The following is a 20,162-nucleotide window of genomic DNA, read 5'->3' on the forward strand; positions in this document are numbered from 1 at the left end:
CTATTCCTCTCAGGATAATTCATTTCACTGTTTCATATTCTCTGGCTCTCAGAAAATTTCTCATTTGACCTATAAGCCCCTTCATAGAAGAGATATTATTTTATTCATCTTTGTATGCTTGACAATTACTTGGAAATAATATAATAGGTACTTAGACATATTTGGTAAATTATATTAAGTAGCAATCTACTTTCCTGTGACATTCCCACATTGGTTTTAATCTTACGGTCAACAAAGAACAGTGTTCTTTTCTATTTGATAGATTTTTATATATGTGGATGCCACCATTTTGTCTGTCTTCATTCTTTACTTCTCTAGACACTGTGAGAGTTTGTAGATCTCTAACCATCCCTGTCATCTTAGTTAATCATCCACTCTTAAAATATGATACCAAGGGTGGAACTCAACCCTTAATAATAGATCAAATAGAGTGGGACTATTAATTATAGACAATGGACTCTTGTAGGCCATTAATGCTCTTTTCTGTGAAGGTACCAGGCTAGGTAAGCACTGTGAAATCAAGAAAAATATCTGAACTAGAAAACCATACCTGCAGACTCCAGAACTTTGTAGTGTAAGTTTTGTCTATTGATTTTTAAATTGTATTTTCTAGCTGATATTGGGGTGCAGTTTTCTAATGCTACGAAATTGTTGTTCACCCCTATTTGGACATTTAATAATAACTTACATTTAACTCTTGGCCATTTACCTAATGCTTTCACATATATGCTCACATTTAATCCTCAGGGTAGGTACTATTATTCCCATTTTACAGATGAAGAAAATAATTTCCCCAAAGTTACACAACTGGTAAAGTGGCAGAACCTGGTTTCAAATTCAGGTGTTTCTGACTTCACTGACTTTTCTCACAGCTGCCTTAACAAGAGGTCTCATTAAAAATTTTTCTCTTGATTTGAAGGGACATATGCCTGTCATCTTGATATTCATCATTTACCCCTTTCAGCTATTTTCTAATTCATACACTTAATAAAGTTATCAGAATCAATGGTAGTCTTCCTTCTACATTAGATACTATTTATTAGGCATAAAGTATGAACCAAATTGTACAAATTCTTCTCAATTACTAAGGAAGAGCTAAGTTTTAAACTTACTTAAAGAAAGGAAACCATCCTTGTAGCTAAATTTGGTGTACAGGACAAGGTTTTGGAACTTGAGATGTATAATTCTAACTTACAAAAAAGAATTTTGATTCTTTCTAATGGCTTTGGTTTTTCTCATCCTTCTGCAACCTTGATGTGCTGAATTTTATGAGTTTGGAGTAATTCAATTCCTCGTTCTTATTTATTGTGTATAGCTCGGGATGGTGGAATGGATTGAACCTCCTAAACGAGAACGGAAAGCAAGCTATGCAGTGGATGCCTACTTTAGAGAGGCTTTACGTGTCAGCGAGCCAAAGGTGCCAAAGGTAAAAAAGCAAAAGAAAAAAAAAACACACAGTATGAGGTCAGTTTTTATGTCCTACAACAGGATTCTCTTGTAACATGGCCTATGATTCAGATTTACTTATGTTAGTGCTAATTCATAGTCCCTAAAACAATACAGAAAAGTACTTGATATGGCCCAGCCATACAAATAGATTTCATTGTATTTATTTTTCTATATATTAAAGAAATAGTAAAAGATAAGTATGTTCACTTCATGTACTGAAAACATATATGTGTGTAATGCATTTTCCCTACACAGGCTCCACGACCTCCAAAACAGCCAAATGTTCAGGATTTTCAATTTTTCCCACCACGTTTATTTGAGCTCCTGGAAAAGGAAATTCTTTATTATAGGAAGACAATAGGCTATAAGGTAAATTTTCAATTTTTTTAGATTAGCATAATGTAATCTTTTAAGCTAGCATAATCTATTAAGCTAGACCAGAAGGTGTTCCATTTTAATGTCTGAGAATGTAAGAGTAAATCAAAATAGTGGTGTTTTTAAAACCAAAGAGGAGGTTTAACCAGAAGTAAAGCATCAAACTACCGAATCACCGATCATCACTACATGGGATTAATTGACAATTATTCAATATTTCAAAAATGTAATAAATACAATATATTATTTTAATAATGCTAGATTTTTAGTGGTTAAAAAATGTGTAGAAAGAACAGTAGGTATGTGGTTAGTTAAAAGTGAATGTATGATAGGAGATAGGAACTTTTGATCATTTTCCTTAATGACCAAGAAATAGTATTTTTGTGTTTATTGCTCAAGGTTGATGAAAGCCCTGTTGATGGTTAGTAAACCGTGGTCATTTAGGTGTTAATGATAAACATAGTAATGAATTATATAATTTTAAAATGAACTTTTGGAATTCAGAATTCTTATTTATATAGGTGGATAAGAATCCATTTTTGTGAGTGAAATTTAATGTTTGTCGCACTTAAGCTATCACATTGAGAGATAAAGCATACAAGTTTATTTCTATATGATGAAATTGACTTCCTAGTGAATGAAAAGGGATGACCAAAAGTATATTTATCAATAGTATAAACAAAATTAAAAAATATTAATACTATTGTAATTTTATAAAGTTTTTAGTTTTATGAATTGGAAGCTGTGTTTCAAAATTTATTTTGTGAACCTTTAACAAAAGTGTAACTATGACAAATTATTTTGATTAGATGTTGTAATGTGCCTAGAAAAGCTCCATATATTTGAATTACTCAGTTAGTTTGTTTATATTTTGGAACTCAGTGGACCTCTAGAATGTTTCTGCTCTTAGCACAGAGTGGGAGCATTGACATTTGAAACAGAAAAAAGGTTTTACTTGATATTTATATACTGAAGTTTAAATATACCTGGGGTGCCAAAAAATGTATACAAGTGGACACTGGTCAATGTTGCTAAAGCAGTAGTTCGCCGTAATCAGAAGTGTCTGGATGCTGATGGTAACCACTTTGAGCACCTCTTGTAATTGCAGATGTCATACGTGACTTGTGTTCATCTTTTATTATTGGTATATATTGAGTATTACAATTTTAATACGTTTTTTTCCTTAAAATGTGTAGACATTTTTGTGGCACCCTCTGTGTATATAAGATGTGATCAAACAATATGGTAAATGTTTAAATAAAAACATTTATTACAGTAAAAGACACATTGCCATTAATCCCCTCAAAATACTCCGCTTTGCTTTAAACACATTTATCCCATCATTCTTACAACTTTCTGAATTTTGGAAACCCTCTTTCATTAGTGTCTTTAGTTGCATTGTTGTGGCTGCCTCGATGTCTTGAATAATTTTGACTTTGGGGAAGAGCCAGAAATCTCATGGTGCCAGATCCAGTGAATAAGGTGGATGAGGACACACTGTAATGTTTTTATGTGACAGAAATTGCAGTATACCGGAAGCGATGTGTGACACGGGGCATTGTCATTATGGCGGATGATTTATGGCACACTTTAAAACACACCTTCTCTCAACTGTAGCTTATACCCAACTGACTGCACTGAACAAGTTGAAACTTGTCATACACTGTTACTAAGGTTTGACACGCCACTTCCAGTACTGAAGATCCCTGCCTTTCCATTGGATGGCACTGGGCAACAGCATTCACCATATTTTGTCATCATGACAGAAAGGCTCCGTGTCACACATCGCTTCTGGTATATGGCAATTTCTGTCAAATAAAAACATTTTGGTGTGTCCTCATTTTGGTACATTATTCACTGGATCTGGCACTGTGAGACTTCTGGCTCTTCCCCAAAGTCACAATGATTCAGGACATCGAGGCAGCCCTGACAGCACAACTGAAGACACTCACAAAAGAGGACTTCAGAACTGCTTCAGAAAGTGGCAAGAACAATGGGATAAGTGTATTTGAAGCAAGGGGGAGTATTTTGAGGAGGATTAATGGCAATGTTTCTTTTACTGTAATAATTTTTTATTTAAACATTCACCGTATGTTTTGATCATACCTCGTAAATAGGAACAAGAAGTTTAAGGTAAATATAATTAGTTCGTTATAATCTGGTTAAGGAAATGTGATTAAATTTAAATGTATTTAACTAGCAGAACTGGATAAAATCCTTCTCAGGAAGTTGTAGAAGAGTAATGTAACCATGGTTGAACATTCAGACCAGGTATTAAACAGTTTCAAAGAAAGTGAAAACAGCAATATGCAAGAATAAACAAGAAATTTATAGGTCCAAACTGTAGAGTAAAAATAGTAAAATTAATAAAATAGTTAATAAGATTTCACGAGGTAAACGGATATATATTATCCTACTAAGGGCTGTGAAAACTATGTTTAGACATTTTCTGTTACTTTTATTGACTGTTTAAGTGAGACTTCAAAGGAAAATCAATTGAAATGTTAGACTCAGTAATCAACCACATATCTGTGTAGAGCATTTTATAACGTATAAAATGCTGTACCACACACTTCATTTGATTCCTAACAAGCCGGTGAGGTAGGCGTTATTATCACCTTTGTATAATAGGTGAGGAAACTGAAGTTCAGAGAGGTTAAATGACTTGTTCAAGGTCACATAACTAACAGAGTTGCCAAGGGTGCTGGTCTCAGATTCAGGTTCTCAATGTTCAAATGCTATGCTCTTTCCACTGAGACATTCTGGGCTATTTCTGCATGTGACATAACCCTGTTTCTTTCTGCAGCCCTAAATAAGGACTGTGTTTACAGTGGTGTGACATGTTTGGGAGGTGAGCCAAGTGGTATTCAGTAGAAGCAACAAAAAAAATCATCTCTGCTGATAGAACTGTTTATGTTCCTTCTTTGCAGATACTGAAATTTTGTTCCCTTTGATAATACAGTGCCCACAAAATTCTAGCCATAGCTTTGGTTTTAATGTGAACAGTGCCTTTCATCACAGGCAGCCTGTGGTTAGGAGTGAGGTCTCACAATGACTGGTTGGGTGGTGGCCAACTGGAAGGAGATGGGAGGAAAGAGGAAACCTTAGAAGAGGGAGGAATGAAGGGACAGCTGTGAAGGGTGATAGGAAGGAGGAAAGTGTTAAGAAGGGAGGAAAGGGATGAATGAAGAGAGGGAAGATGGCATGGAGTCCATGCTATGGCACCTTTCGATTTTCTCTTCCTCACCTCCCAGAAAGAAGCGACAGGAGAAGGAGAATGAGTGAAAGCAGGGCTTCCCCCCCCCCCAATTTAATATATATTTATTGAATATTCCTCTGTGTCAGGACCTATGCTAAGCACTGGGGATAAAGTGGTAAGCGTGCAAGGAACTTATGTTCTAATGGAAACAGACATTAAGCAGATACCACAGAGTAATGACATTGTTATTTGTGTGTTTCAGTGCTTACAAAAATTGTTTACAAGGGAGTATAACATGGGTATCTAATTTGGACTTCAAGATCAAGGTAGTGGTCCCTTAGGAAGTGTCATTTAAGCTGAGATCAAAGAGATGCACAGGAATTAGCCAAGTGCAGCGTGGGAGAGAAGAGCTCAGGCAGGGGAACCACAGGTGCAAAGGTGTTGTGGTAGGTAGGAGGATTGCCCCATTAGAAACTGGAAGAAGGCCAGTGTTGCCAGGCAGTAACGAAAAGGAGAGTGACTTGAGATGCAATTGGTGAGCAGGTAGAGTGGAATTGTGTGGAGCCGTTATAGGTCATATTAATAAGATTGAACTTCAGTTTTAGAGCAAAGGAAAACCATTGAGATGTTTTTAAGACAGAGGGGTGGGTGGGTGGTGAAATGATAATAGCAGCTACTTATTTAGTCCTTATTTATGATGCTTACTATTCTAAGTTCTTTAAAAAGTTTAGCTCATTATCCTCGTAACAGCCCTGGAACTACAACCCTATTTTACAGATGGGGAAACTGAAGCATAGAGAGGTTAAGTAATTTGCCCTGAGTAATTTGCTAAAGGTCAAACTTGTTAAGTGGTAGGGTATGATCAGATTTACAGTTTCGAAAGGTCACTCTGGCTGCGACACAGATAATAGTGAGTTTCTCCAGGGAAACCAGCCAGGAGGCTGTTGAAGTGTGAAGATGAGAGAAGATGGTGGTAGGTTGGAGTGTGGAGGAGGTGAGGGAGGAGGAGGAGGGGAGGATTGATCCCCTACCACTCAATCCCTAGCCTGTACTCTCTTCAGCCCTGTCCCAGATTACCTCTGTATCTTAAGACTTGCCTTGATCCTTTGTATGCATATTTAGCTGATGATTTATAAGACAAATAAGAATACATTCTAGATGTTGGTTCTTTCTGAACCTTGACTTCCATTTTTTACCAGAAGCTGTAGATCTAAGCTGAGGTGGGGGCTTTAATTGGCTGGGTTGTATGTTTGAGTTCAGAATACAGACATAAGAGCATGGCATGTTAGTTATCTGCAAAAGCTTCCTTTCAAGGATAATGTGATATTGATAACTGTTAGACCTGTCTTCTCACGGATATGTAGCATTGAGTCCGGAAAACTCATCAGAGCCACAAATGAATGGAGCAATAGTTTATTCTCAGATGAACAGAACTGCTGTAGTACAGTTACTTGGTATTCTCTATGCACAGTTAGGTTCTCAAAAAGGGCCTCCTTTCCCCATTCCTGCTTAAATAATTGTTAGCCCAGGGCATAGAGGTGTTGTCCATACCTGGGGGCACTGTGGTGCACAGTACAGTTTTTGTCCATTTTGAGTCCCCCATAGTGAGGGGCTCAATAGTGTTGAAGTAGCTGGGAAAGAGCATTTTTCCTGAGGGCCTGATTATTTGCATTTTTATTTTCTATTTGTTCCCCCTCCCAATATTCAGTACAGCAAGGTCACAGCAATATTGCTGATAAGGTCTGTAGTTCTGTTTTATTTGAGGCTGATAGAAATATTGGTTTGTTTTACCCTAACCAGTTGGTGGATAGCAGTGCATATGTGCAGATTCTCCCCATTGTCTGAACTTTGACCTTGTTGCAAACTAAACATTCAGAAGCTTCATTGCTCTTGAAACTTAGAGGAGTTACTTAATGCATTTAATCACTAGTTCATGAAAATCTTTACATTGGAAGAGATGACTTAATTGAAATTTCAATTGCAGAATAAAAAAATTCAGAGTGTTTAGAAATTCCACTGAATCTACCGTGTTTCCCGAAAATAAGACCTAGCCAGATAATCAGCTCTAATGCGTCTTTTGGAGCAAAAATTAATATAATACCTGGTCTTGTTTTACTATAATGTAAGACCGGGTCTTATATAATATAATGTAATGTATTATATAATATATAATATAATGTCTATATACATTATATATACATATTATATATTATACATATTATATATACAATATATAATATAATGTATATAATGTAATATATAATATAATGTAATATAATATATAATATAATAATATTGGGTCTTATATTAATTTTTTGCTCCAAAAGACACATTAGAGCTGATTGTCTGGCTAAGTCTTATTTTCGGGGAAACAGGGTAAGACCTGGAGTGAAAGAGTTTGGCCAAATTTGAAGCTGAAGATAGCTGTAGAACATACTAACATTTATCTTCAATAAAAAATTCTTCAGAGATAGATATAAACATTTGATAAATTGGGGAAGTTCCATAATCTTTGTGAGTTTTGGTAATGTGTCATTGTGGGCCACCTGTTCTGCAATGGTAGAACTAAAATTCAGTGAGCTGATTTCAGGTTACTGCTTTCACTTCGTGTGCTGTCACGTTTAATTCAGTATTCCATATTTCTATGAAATGCTTGCTAAAACTCCTAAGAAACAAGACCAAAAAAAGGTTTTTACTTTTCCATGGAATACAGCTCTTAATCACAAATTTCTCAGGGTTTGACTAGAAATCCATATAGTAACTGAGATATTATTTCCTTTTGAAAGATAACTTTTTGGATATTATGTTTATATTAATTGTTGCTGGGGACCATCAGTAAGACGTACAGTATGAGTACTTGAGATACCTTTGAGGTATTTAGTATTATCGGTTTATAATTTGTGTACTTAATTATTTTTTAATCAACAATTACTTTGTTTTTTAGTTCTAAAATTTAATGATTTTAAATATAATGTGGTTGCTATTGCAATCTTAAAATTTACAAGACATGGTAGACTTGACATTCAGGAGGATTATGTTCTGAGATCTTCATGAATTCACTAATTCTTGAATATGGAAATACTTCATGTTTCTGAAGTGTGTCTTCATGATGCAGGTTAATCATCTCTTCAATATTAGCCAAAGTTTTATATTTTACTTAATAAACATTAAGAAAAGTTGAGTGTGCATGATGACTAGTAGAGGAAATGAAAGATTCGTTCAGATAGGAGTACCAGGCTGTTTTCTAGCTCTCAAATCTGGCTTTATGTCACTTGGGAACTGAAAAAAAATACAGATCCTCAGGCTTTATCTCAGATCCATTAATTCAGAATCTATCTGACTGGTAGGTAACTAGCCAGATAGCTGTAGTTTTATTTATTTAAAAAATATTTTAATTAAAATATAACTAACGTACAATATTATATATTAGTACATTATTATATATAGTATAATAATGTTATATATAATAATGTTATATATAACATTATTATTTATATAGTACAATATTATATATTAGTACATAACGTACAATATTATATATTAGTCATTAAACATTTATATGCCTAAAGAAGTGATCACCATCGTTAGTCCAGCAAACATCTGACACTGTACCACCCTATCACAATATTATTGACTATATTCCCTGTGTTGTGCGTTACGTTATATATATAATGCTGTGCAATATATATGTATATATATACACACACACATACACACACATATGTGTGTGTGCATATATATATATATATATATATTTATTTATTTCAACTTAAAGAAGTCTCTCTAACATTACTTGTAATACTGGTTTGGTGGTAATCCTTTAGCTTTTTCTTGCCTGGGAAGCTCGTTGTATGTCCTTTGATTCTAAATGTTAGCTTTGCTGGGTAGAGGAATCTTTGTAGGTCCTTGCTTTTCATCACTTTGAATATCTTGTGTCAGTCTCCTCTGGCCTGCAAAGTATCTGTTGAGAAATCAGCTGATAAACTTATGGGAGCTCCCTTATAAGTAAATAGTTGCCTTTTTCTTGCTGTTTTTAGGATTCTCTCTTTGCCTTTCAACTTTGGCATTTTAATTATAATATGTCTTGGTGTGGGCCTCTTTCAATTCATCTTGTTTGAGACTCTCTGTGCTTCCTGAGCTTCTATGTATATTTCCTTCACCAGGTAAGGGGAGTTTTCTGTCATTATTTCTTTAAATAGGTTTTCAATTCCTTGAGCGCTCTCTTCTCTTTCTGGTACCTCTATGATGTGAATGTTGGTATGCTTGAGGTTGTGCCAGAGGCCCCTTAAACTATCCTCATTTATTTGGATTCTTTTTTTCCTTTTGCTGTTCTGTTTGGGTGTTTTCTACTATGTTATCTTCTAAATCGCTGACTTGATTCTCTCCTTCATCTAATCTGTTGATTCCCTCTAATGTATTCTTCTTTTCAATTGTTATGTTCTTCATTTGTGATTGGTTCTTTTTTATGTTTTTTATCTCCATTTTTATGCTTCCTATCTCTTTGCTGAAGTTCTTCCTGAGATCATTGAGCATCCTAAGAATCAGTGTTTGGAACTTTGCCTCTGGTAGGTTACTTGTCTCCATTTTGTTTGGTTCTTTTTCTGGAGCTTTGTTATGTTCTTTTATTTGGGTCATATTTCTTTGTCTCCCCATTTTGGCTGCTTCCCTGTGTTTGTTTCTATGTATTAGGTAGGGCTGCTATGCCTTGTGGTCTTAGTAGAGTGGCCTTATGTAGTAAGTGTGCTGTGGGTTTCAGTGGTACAGTCTCCCTGTTCACCAGAGCTGGGTGATCCAGGTGTGTCGCTTGTGTGGGCTGTATGTACCCTCCTGTTGTAGTGGAGACTTGGTTGCTGTTCGCACATCAGTGAGAGGGATTGACCTTTGGGCTGATTGGTTGTAAGGACTGGATTTGACTATAGTGGAGGAGCTCTTGTGCAGGGGCTGACCCTATGAAATGGGATTCGCTTTAGCAGGGTTCTGGTGCCTGCCCAGTCTACCTTTTGGGTGTATGTCCTTGGAGGTGGCTGGGTGATGCTCCACCTCCATCCAAAGTTGGCCACTGGGCATGCCAGTCCCACAGCTTCCTGGGAGGGGCCCAACTGCAGGCCAGCTTCAGCTGCAGCCTGTGCCCTGCATGGGGCCATGTGGCATGAGCCACAGAGTAATTTGCAAATGGCTGCTACCCATGCTGGGAATGCAGGTGCCTCGAGAGGCCAAGCCATGGACTGAGGCTGGATGCTGCTAGTGCCGGGTTTGGAGCTGCTCAGCAAGAGGTATGGGACACACCGAATCCAGATGTTGCTTGCTTGGGTTTTGTGACCCTTTGAGAAATTTTTGGAAAGTCTGCAGCATGGGCCAAGACAGGTCATTTGTATGGAAAAGCCGCTGGAAGCAGCTTGGATGTGCCTGAAAGTTGGGTGGGACAGGGTGTGGGGACATTGCCAGGAGTGCAGTTTCCAGGCTCTCGGCCTCACGTGGAAAGGTTCTGGCTCAGGTAGTAAATGGCTACCAACTGTGATTGGATGGCCATCAGCTGTGGGTAGTTGGCCGTCAGCTGTAACCAGTGAGCCATTTGCCACTAATATAACTGCTGTGGCTATGCTAGCTGAAAATGGGGGCTAGTAAGACGATGGTGGCTGAGCTAGCAAGAGCGGATTGCAGTTAGCACGGCAGGTTGCAGCTAACAAGTTAGTTGGTTGGCAGAGAAGTGAACGGCATGTTGCGGATCATGTGGCTTCTGCTTCCTATGTCTCCAACCCAGCCTCCAGCGAGAATATAGTGGTATGACTCCCCTATATATGGCTGCGTGGGTGTTTCTTTTTGGCCTCACCATGTTCTGGTGTGGGGAGTGGGAGCTGAGACCCCGCATGACACCCCGCATGGCACAGGGTCTTAGGGAGTCACCTGGGAGGATGGATGAATGGAGTTAGCCAGATTGATGGAAACTCAGGTATGGCTGCTGCCTGTGTCTGTACACTAGGAGTGGGTAGGGCTCAACAAAGAAACAATGGCTTTGGTCAGTACCACCATCCTGGATAAATCTGCTCCTTAAGCCCTCACCCTAAGCCTGATAATTCAATTCCTCCCCAGATGTTCCTGGCACCTTTTGAGTTCTGCCCCAGCACTGGAGCTCAGAGCTAGTGAGTCCATCAGCAAGTAAGTCCATGTGCAGGCCCTTTAAGAGGATTGCTTGGGACTCCAGCGGCCCTCCATCCAGCCTCACTCAGCTACAGTCTTTGCTGGTTTTCACAGCCAGAGGTTGTGGTGACTTCTTTTTCCTGGCACTGGAACCCTGGACTGGGAGCCTGGTGTGGGGCTGGGACCCCTCCTTCGAGGTGGGACCTCCGCAGCTGAGGTATTCCTCGTGACTTTTAATAGTCACACTTGAGTGTGGAACCAGCCTGTTTGGTGTCTCTGCCCCTCCTACCATTCTCGAGGTGGCTTCTTCTGTATATCCTTCGTTGTAGGGCTTTGGTTCAGCAAGACTTCAGGTGATTCTCAGTGATGGCTGTTGTATAGTTTAGTTGTAATTTTGATGTAGTCGTGATAGGAGGTAAGCACAGTGTATACCTCTGTGGGGACAGAGCCAGGAGTGCAGTTTCCAGGATCTCGGTCTCACGTGGAAAGGTGCTGGCTCAGGTAGTAAATGACCATCAACTATGACTGGATGGCGGTCAGCTGTGGCTAGTTGTCCGTCAGTTGTAACCAATGAGCCATTGGCCACTAATATAACTGCTATGGCTACGCTAGCAGAAAAAATGCGGGCTAGCAAGAAGATGGTGGCTGAGCTAGCAAGAGCGGATTGCAGGTAGCACGTGAGGTTGGTTGGCAGAGAAGTGGACGACAGGTTGCAGATAGTGTGGCTCCTGCTTCCTGTGTCTCCAACCTAGCCGCCAGCGAGAATATAGTGGTATGACTCCCCTACGGATGGCTATGTGGGTGCTCCTTATTGGCCTCACCATGTCCTGAGTTCTTATGTGGGGAGTGGGACTGGAGACCCCGCATCACACCCTGAATGACAACCTAGTATGCCATCTTGACTGGAAATCTGTGTACTTAATTCTTATATGCCAATTTGAAATCACTCCAGGAAGCTTAATGCTGATAAGAATCTCATGAGGTGAGAAATGCATACCTTTTACAAACGATGAACGTTAAGAAGGAAATTGTTTTATAGGATGAGATACTGGAATTTAAAGCCATTATCTAATTCTAAAAATTTTTAGCAACTATGTATTTGAGTAATTTCTAGAATTAAAATAGTAAACATGACATTGATGAAGTCATTCTGAAGTTTTGCTGTATTAAAAAAAATGACCCATTGTTAGATGGATGGGGGGGTGGGGATAAGGGGGAAGGTGAAGGGATTAGGAAACAGTTGGTAACCACAAGAGGGCCTCAGGGTTTTTGAAAATTAATTTGGGGAACGTAATCAATAATGTTGTAAAGATTTTGTAGGGTATCCGATGGACAAGTGTCCCATTTGGGAGACCACCTCAGGGATGATGTAGATGCCTGAGCATGGCCCTGTACACCTGAAGCTAAACAATAATGAATGCCAACTATAATTTATATATATATATATATATATATATATATATATATATATATATATATATATATATATATAATGTGATGATGGCTCGGTGCGAGGTCGGAGGGATAGTGGATGGGGGGAGAGGGGCCCACAGTGTGAGGGATATAAATGATGAACGCCTAAGTATTACCTTGTCTTGTACACCTGAAACAAATAAATAATAAAAAAATGTACACTTGAAACCTATATAATTTTACTAACCAATCTCACCCCAATAAAATTAATAAATATTATTTTAAGAAAAAGAAATTACGAATAGAATTACCATATGACCCAGCAATCCCTCTCCTGGATATCTACCCCAAAAATTTGAAAACATTTATCCATAAAGACACGTGTGCTCCAATGTTCATTGCAGCTTTGTTTACAGTGGCCAAGACATGGAAACAACCAAAATGTCCTTCGATAGATGAATGGATAAAGAAGTTGTGGTATACATACACAATGGAATACTGTTTGGCAGTAAGAAAAGATGATATAAGAACAGTTGTGACAACATGGATGGATCTTGAGAGTATAATTCTAAGTGAAATAAGTCAGACAGAAAAAAGCAGAGAATCCTATGATTTCACTGATATGTGGTATTAAACCAAAAACAACAAAAGAACAAGACAAACAAATGAGAAACAAAAACTCATAGACAGAGAAAATAGTTTAGTGGTTACCAGAGTGTAAGGGGGTGGGGGGTGGGTGATGAGGGTAAGGGGGATCAAATACATGGTGATGGAAGGAGAACTGACTCTGGGTGGTGAACACACAGTGGGATTTATAGATGATGTAATACAGAATTGTCCACCTGAAATCTATGTAATTTCACTAACAATTATCACCGCAATAAATTGAAAAGAAAAAAAAATGACAAGTGGATGTGGAAGTACTCTGTAGTGCATTCTAATATTTAATCATATGACATAATATTCTGGTTTTGCTTATATTAATGTTCAAGGGGGAAAGCTTTAGTATTGGGGATGTCTCCATAGGCATAAAGAGTTTATTTTGTGTATTTTGTCCATTTTCTGTCATAAATTTAGATGCTTATCAGATAACTTTATTTTGTTAAAATATGGTTTCTTAGACATAGAATTTTGAATTTATTTGATAGAGAAGTATTTTAAAATTAAAGATATTTTTCTCAGTTAAAATTTGAAGCCAAAATAATTTCACATACCAATAATTTAAGGAGTGTATTAAACTTTTAAAGTGATGTCTGTAATTGTATTTAAGCATACATACAAAAGGCTGAAATAATTGTACACTGAAAACCCATATGCACACCACATATATTTTCCAATTTATGTTTTACTGTATTTGGTTTATCGCCTATTTGTCCTATTCTCTAACCTTTTACCAAATGGATATCCATCTTATTTTTTCTTCTGTTTCAAAGTTGCAGACATAAGTATATTTCACCCAGAAACACTTCAACATGCATATTGTTAACCAGAGTTCAATATCGTTTGATTTTTTTTCAAGGTAAAATGTACATACAGTGAAATGTGTAAATCTTAAGTGTATCAATTGATGTATTTTGACAAATGGTTACACCTACATAACTAAAAACCCCTATAAAGATACAGAACATGACTGTCACCCCAGAGAGTACCTCTTCTCAGTCAATCCCCATAACCACTCCCCAGACATAACTACTGTTCTGCTATTATTTTTCTCCATAGATTAGTATTTTTTTGTTTTGGAATTTCACATAAATTGAATCATACACTATGTGTAAGTAAGGCTTCTTTTACTTAGCATACTGTTTTTTAGATTCATTCATGTTGTCCCATTGTTAAGTAGTTCTTTTTTTAATTGGTGAGTACTGTTCCATTGTAAAGATATAGTACAGTTTGCTTATCTATTGTTGATGGACATTGTCCTGTTTTCTGGTTTTTGGCTATTACGAATAAAGCAGCTGTGAACATTTGTGTAAAAGTCTTTGTTGAGATTTGTTTTTATTTCCTTTGATAAATACTTAGGAATGGAATTGATGGTGTTCCTGTAATTTATAAATTGAACTTAGCCATTGAAAAAAGTTACGTTTAATCATGCTTATCACTGGACTACATTTCATTTTTAATTTTCGACTTCCTTTCCCTTTCCATTTGGCATCATCCTAGGCTAGGTGATCATACCTCATTTCTAGATTACAATAGTTTAGCTGGTTCTCTTGCCTCTGGTCACTTCCCCACTTTAATCCATGTAGCAGAAGGCTTAAAGGGTGAAAACTTTGTTTTGACACTTTATTCCCTTGTTCAAAAGTCTCCAATGGCTGTCTGTTGTCTGCTGTGTAGTTTCAAAAGGTGCTCTAAATCTGTCTCCACCTGGCCTTGTGTCTTATCCCTTCTCAGCATAAACTGTATGTGCTCCTTCCTGTACATTTCTTCCTTTGTTTTTGCTCGTAGTGCTCCAGCCTAGAATATTCTTTCCCTCCTCTCCATATCTTCAGATCCTTCAGTTTCTTAAAGTACAGCTCAAAATACCACAACTAGGTTGTGAGCTCCCTGTGGGTAAGGTTCATGTCCACTACATCTTTTATATTTCAGTGAATACCTATTATAGTGCTATGGACATGTGGTAGTAGACATTTAGTGAATACTTCGTAATTTGATTTTCTGGTGTTAATTACAAATTAATCTGTTTTTTTCCAGTATTTCTTTTTAATGCCCAGTTAGTAGGTTTTATATTTAAACAACTGTTGAATATAATAGTTTTAAAAATATTTATTTTAAGTTACAATGATACAGTTTCAAACTGTATGAAATATATATCAAAATTAGAAAAATGTGCTATAATATATATATGATAATTACATTGTACTAAAACCATGTGATACCCCTAGGCAATGAGTCATTTATGATAGGTGTGCATTCCAAACAGTGGAAGGCTTACTGTCAACCCTTTTCATGTGTAATGGCATGCAATAAAATGTACTACACCGTTATGTACCTGCTCTTTTCAATCAGTGTGCTGCATCATCACTGTAGATGCACATAGAAATATTGTGAGGCTTTGGACTGAGTGACTTAGTTTGTCACTCCATACAATGAATGCTGCTCCAACTGCTGAACTATACTGGTTGTCTGTGTTCACTGTAATAAACCGAGGGCGCTGGGGCTGCATTTTTGAGATACAGGTGACTGACTGCTTCGTTGGAGAGCTAAGTTTCTGTCCTCATTCTTTTGGAGTTAAACTCTTTTCCTTTTAGTTGAGAGTGTATTTGCAACTCTGTACCCAGAACATTATTTATGACTTCTGTTGACCATTGCTACTGTAGTCTTTTTCCCTTGATTGTGGATCTCATCACAGCTGATTGTGTGCTCTGCTACACACACACACACACACACACTCACACTGACACATTCACACACAATCTATTATTATTTTTTGCTTCTCTATTATCTCATCACTTCTAGACTTTTTGCATTTTATGTGAAGATGCTCTCTCTCTTTCCATACCCTGGCAGGCAATAAAAGCATTCCTTTCCTTTTGCACAATGAACTGATCAGAGCATTGGATGCAGTCTTTGGGTGCATTGCCACTTCTCTACCCTGGTCTATATTGCTGGATGAATATGGGCTCTTTTTGTACTACCAAACTTGTTTCTTCTGGGCTTGAGAATTTATTGTATAATGTTGGTGTTGGGGTCAATGACATAATTGTTATTGCCATGTATTACAATATTAAAAGATATATTTTGTTTTACAGTATAACTAACTCTAGAATTTAATGTGGCATTTAGCATTGGGTTTTAACTCTAAAATACTAAGTGGCACACTTAAGGTTTTTATTTTGGTAATATGGTAGTGGGAATGTAGAGAGGATCATGTATCATTCTTGTATGACTTTATATTGTTTACTGTTGGAATAACTCTAAAGATTGATACATGTATATACACCCTTAATTAATTTTTCCCAGCAGTTTACTCATAACTCATCTCTTGATTTATAGGTCCCAAGGAATCCTGATATGCCAAATCCAGCTGTGGCTCAAAGAGAGGAACAAAAAAAGATTGATGGAGCTGAACCTCTTACATCAGAAGAGACTGAAGAAAAGGAAAAACTTCTCACACAAGTAAAATATTTCAAATGGCTGAAATACTTCTGGTCAACCAATAGAAAGAAAGGAAATATGGATCACTTACTTTTTATTGTATGACCCCAGTACCCTGATTGGACACATTAACAAAACTCAGATATTTTTTGTATATGCTTAGACCAAATATCCCTATTTTTTATCTCTTTCACGGACTATACCCTTTTGGAAATACTAGAAAAGACAAAAATGAAAAATGTAGGTGTCAATTATTAGACATGTATTTTATCAATTATAATTAGGTCAGTTAATTCACATGAATCCTGATAGACAATAATTACTAGCATATTCTTGAAAATTTAAATTGATTTTGTTGAGTGATATGAATAATGTTCTGAAATTATATTCTACTAATCTTTTATTTATGGAATAATTTCGTAATTGTCAAAATGCCTTTCATCCTTTCTTGGAAAGAACTTTAATACAATGATGAAAGATTTCTAAAACATTTTAAGGTGATCATTGTATAATTAAAAGCTAATAGTTTCTAAATCAGGAACGTTTCCATTTGGACAAAATATTAATGCTTTCTAGTTATTGTTGCTTTAATGAGTTTTATGAGTGTCATACTTACAAAGTAACCTGTAGAAGATAAAAAAGTTACAGCACTAAATACCCTTGCAAAATAATAAACAAAAATGTGTACTGTATGATACTACCTTATTATAGAAAGTTACCAGCAAGATTTATTTTTTCAGCAAATTCTTTTGAAAAATATGCAAGGCACATTGCTAGGAAATTTCCCACGTTAATTATTAAAAGGCAGTTTTTATATCTTATTTATTAAATAGGACTTTTCTTTCTTATAACGTAATTTTATTGCATGAATTTTTATAAATTATATTCAGAAGTTTTTGAGCCAAATGCCTGAAAGTCATGAAGTTTAGTTTGAAAAATAATTGCAGTTGGCTGAATATTAGGACTTACCACAGAATAAAATATTTAAATATTCATGTTTTATTTTCAAAATTTATTTCCTGAACACAAAAATAAAGTTATGGTATTAGAATACTACGTGGCTTGCAGTATATTGTGAATGTACAATATATTGTGAATATACAGTCTCAAATGAGAAATTGCTTTAGTTTGTAATTACAAGTAAAATCAAAATTTTTGCCTCCCCTACTAGTTTAATTCACCTTTAATCATCTTTATCTGCTGCCCTTAATAATTTTTTTTAGAAAAACTTCAGTTTATTTAAACTGAAAAAAATACACCCCAAATAAGGTTCACCCATTTCTCCTACTCCCCACCCTTCCCCTGGCCACCACCACTGTTCTCTGTACCTATGAGCTTAGTTTTTGGTGTTGTTTTTAAGATTCCACATATAGTATTTGTCTTTCTGTGACTTAGCATAATGCCCTCAGGGTCCATCCATTTGTTGTCACAAATGGCAAGATTTCATTCTTTTATGGTTGAATAATATTCTGTGTGTGTCACAATTTCCTTGTCCATGCATCCATCGATGGATACTTAGATTGTTTCCATATTTTCACTATTATAAACAGTGCTGCAGTGAGCATAGGGGTGCATAAGTCTTTTCGAATGAGTGTTTTCATTTTTTTTCAGATAAATACTCAGAAGTAGAATTGCTGGATCATGTGATAGTTCTACTTGTAAATTTTTGAGGAACCTCCATACTGTTTTCCATAGTGGCTCCACGAATTTGCACTCGTATTAACATTGCACAAAGTTCCCTTTTTTTCACATCCTTGCCAACACTTATTTCTAGTCTTTCTGATAATAGCCATCGTAACAGGTGTGAGGTGATATCTCCTTATGGTTTTGATTTGCATTTCCCTGATGATTAAATATACTGAGCATATTTTCATGTACGTGTTGGCCCTCTATATGTCTTCTTTAGAAAAAATATTTATGTAGAACTTCTGCCCATTTTTCCCCCCAAAAATGAGCTTTATTAGTATTCATTTTGGGTTATAAACTGTCATAAACTTTCATCTTTATGTAAGAGAAATATCTTATTTTTGGGAGGATATTCCAGAAAATATAAGAAACATTGTAGCATTCACTGTGTTCTGCCCATTTTTTAATCGGATTTTTTTAAATTAAAATTTATTGGGGTGACAATGGTTAGTAAAGTTACATAAGTTAGAGGATTTTTTTTTTTTTGCTGTTGAGCTGTATGAGTTCTCTATATATTTTGGATATTAGCTCCTTATCAAATACATGACTTCCAAATATTTTTTTTTCCATTCAGTACGTTGCCTTTTGGTTTTGTTGATGGTTTCCTTTGCTGTGCAAAAGCTTTATATTTTCATGTAGTCCCACTTGTTTATTTTTGATTTTGTTCCTTTTGCTTTTGGTGTCAGATTCAAAAAAATCATTTCCAAGACTTATGTCAAGGAGCTTATCACTTATGTGTTCTAAGAGTTTTTTGGTTTCAGGACTTACATTCAAGTCTAATTCTTTTTGAGAAAATTTTTGTATACGATGTAAGATGGTGGTCCAGTTTCATTCTTTTGCTTGTGGCTGTCCAGTTTTCCCAACATCATTTGTTGAAGAGACAGTCCTTTTCCCATTCAATATTGTTGACTCATTTGTCATAAATTAATTGACCATATATCCATGATTAAGAACTCATGGCAATACAAAAGAACCATATGTGGGGTCATCTGAAATCTTCATCAACTAAAGTATAGGGATAAAGTTGTGCAATATTGAGGGTATCACATTTATGTGGGTTGAGAAATGAGTAGAAATCAAATTCTTGGTTTTGTGACTTCACAGACATGCTAATAACCAAAGAGTTTTAAAACACTGGTTGGTGAAACTGGTCTATGTTTTAGTAAAGAAATTGAGTAAGCACAATAAAATTCTATTTATAGAAATTCTATTTGTGAATACAGTGTTGAAAAGAAATTACTTATGTATCTGAAATGATATAAAGAGCTACAAAATTTTTCTTCTGCATTTTTTTCCCTCCATGCTTGTGTTTTGATTTAATGCATCCACATCCCTCTCTTAATTTACATGGGAACAGATACGTATAGTGCCAGGTGGGTACTATACGAATCAGGGGGACCATTTTATGAATTATATAAATGTCTAACCACTATGCTGTGCACCTGAAACTAATATAAAATAATATTGAATGTCAACTGTAATTGAAAAATGAAAATAATTTGAAAACATACAAAAATATGAAGTTCTGGAATATCAGGACTTCAGCATTTATAGTAGCACTTTAATACTTTTGTATTTTAATGTAGGCATCTATAAAATATGGAATTAAAAACTACCCAACATTTTAGCCCTTGGTTTTTTTTTTTTTTTTTTTTTGTTTAAGACCTATAAATCAGGTTTTAGTACTTGGAGAGAAGTGCATTATCTTCATGATAGAAAAGCAGTTATTTTTATGAATAATGCTCATTCAACTTTTGATTCCGACATAAAAAACCTGGGATTTTATAAGGAGGAACGATTTTAAGTC

At 36.1% G+C, this 20,162-nt stretch overlaps 1 protein-coding gene across 8 annotated transcripts in view; it reads left to right on the top strand.

Annotated features, from left to right (window-relative positions):
- SMARCA1 (SNF2 related chromatin remodeling ATPase 1) overlaps positions 1-20,162 on the top strand; it is a 99,548-nt gene that overhangs the window by 49,921 nt on the left and 29,465 nt on the right. For all 8 annotated transcript variants that reach the window (XM_081041957.1, XM_081041958.1, XM_081041962.1 and 5 more), the window contains 3 exons: positions 1,316-1,426; positions 1,705-1,818; positions 16,568-16,690. In XM_081041957.1, the coding sequence (XP_080898083.1) occupies positions 1,316-1,426; positions 1,705-1,818; positions 16,568-16,690 (348 nt within the window). The remainder of the gene's footprint in view (positions 1-1,315; positions 1,427-1,704; positions 1,819-16,567; positions 16,691-20,162) is intronic.

This window comes from Rhinolophus hipposideros, assembly GCF_964194185.1.
Source record: "Rhinolophus hipposideros genome assembly, chromosome: X".
Lineage (NCBI taxonomy): Eukaryota > Metazoa > Chordata > Mammalia > Chiroptera > Rhinolophidae > Rhinolophus > Rhinolophus hipposideros.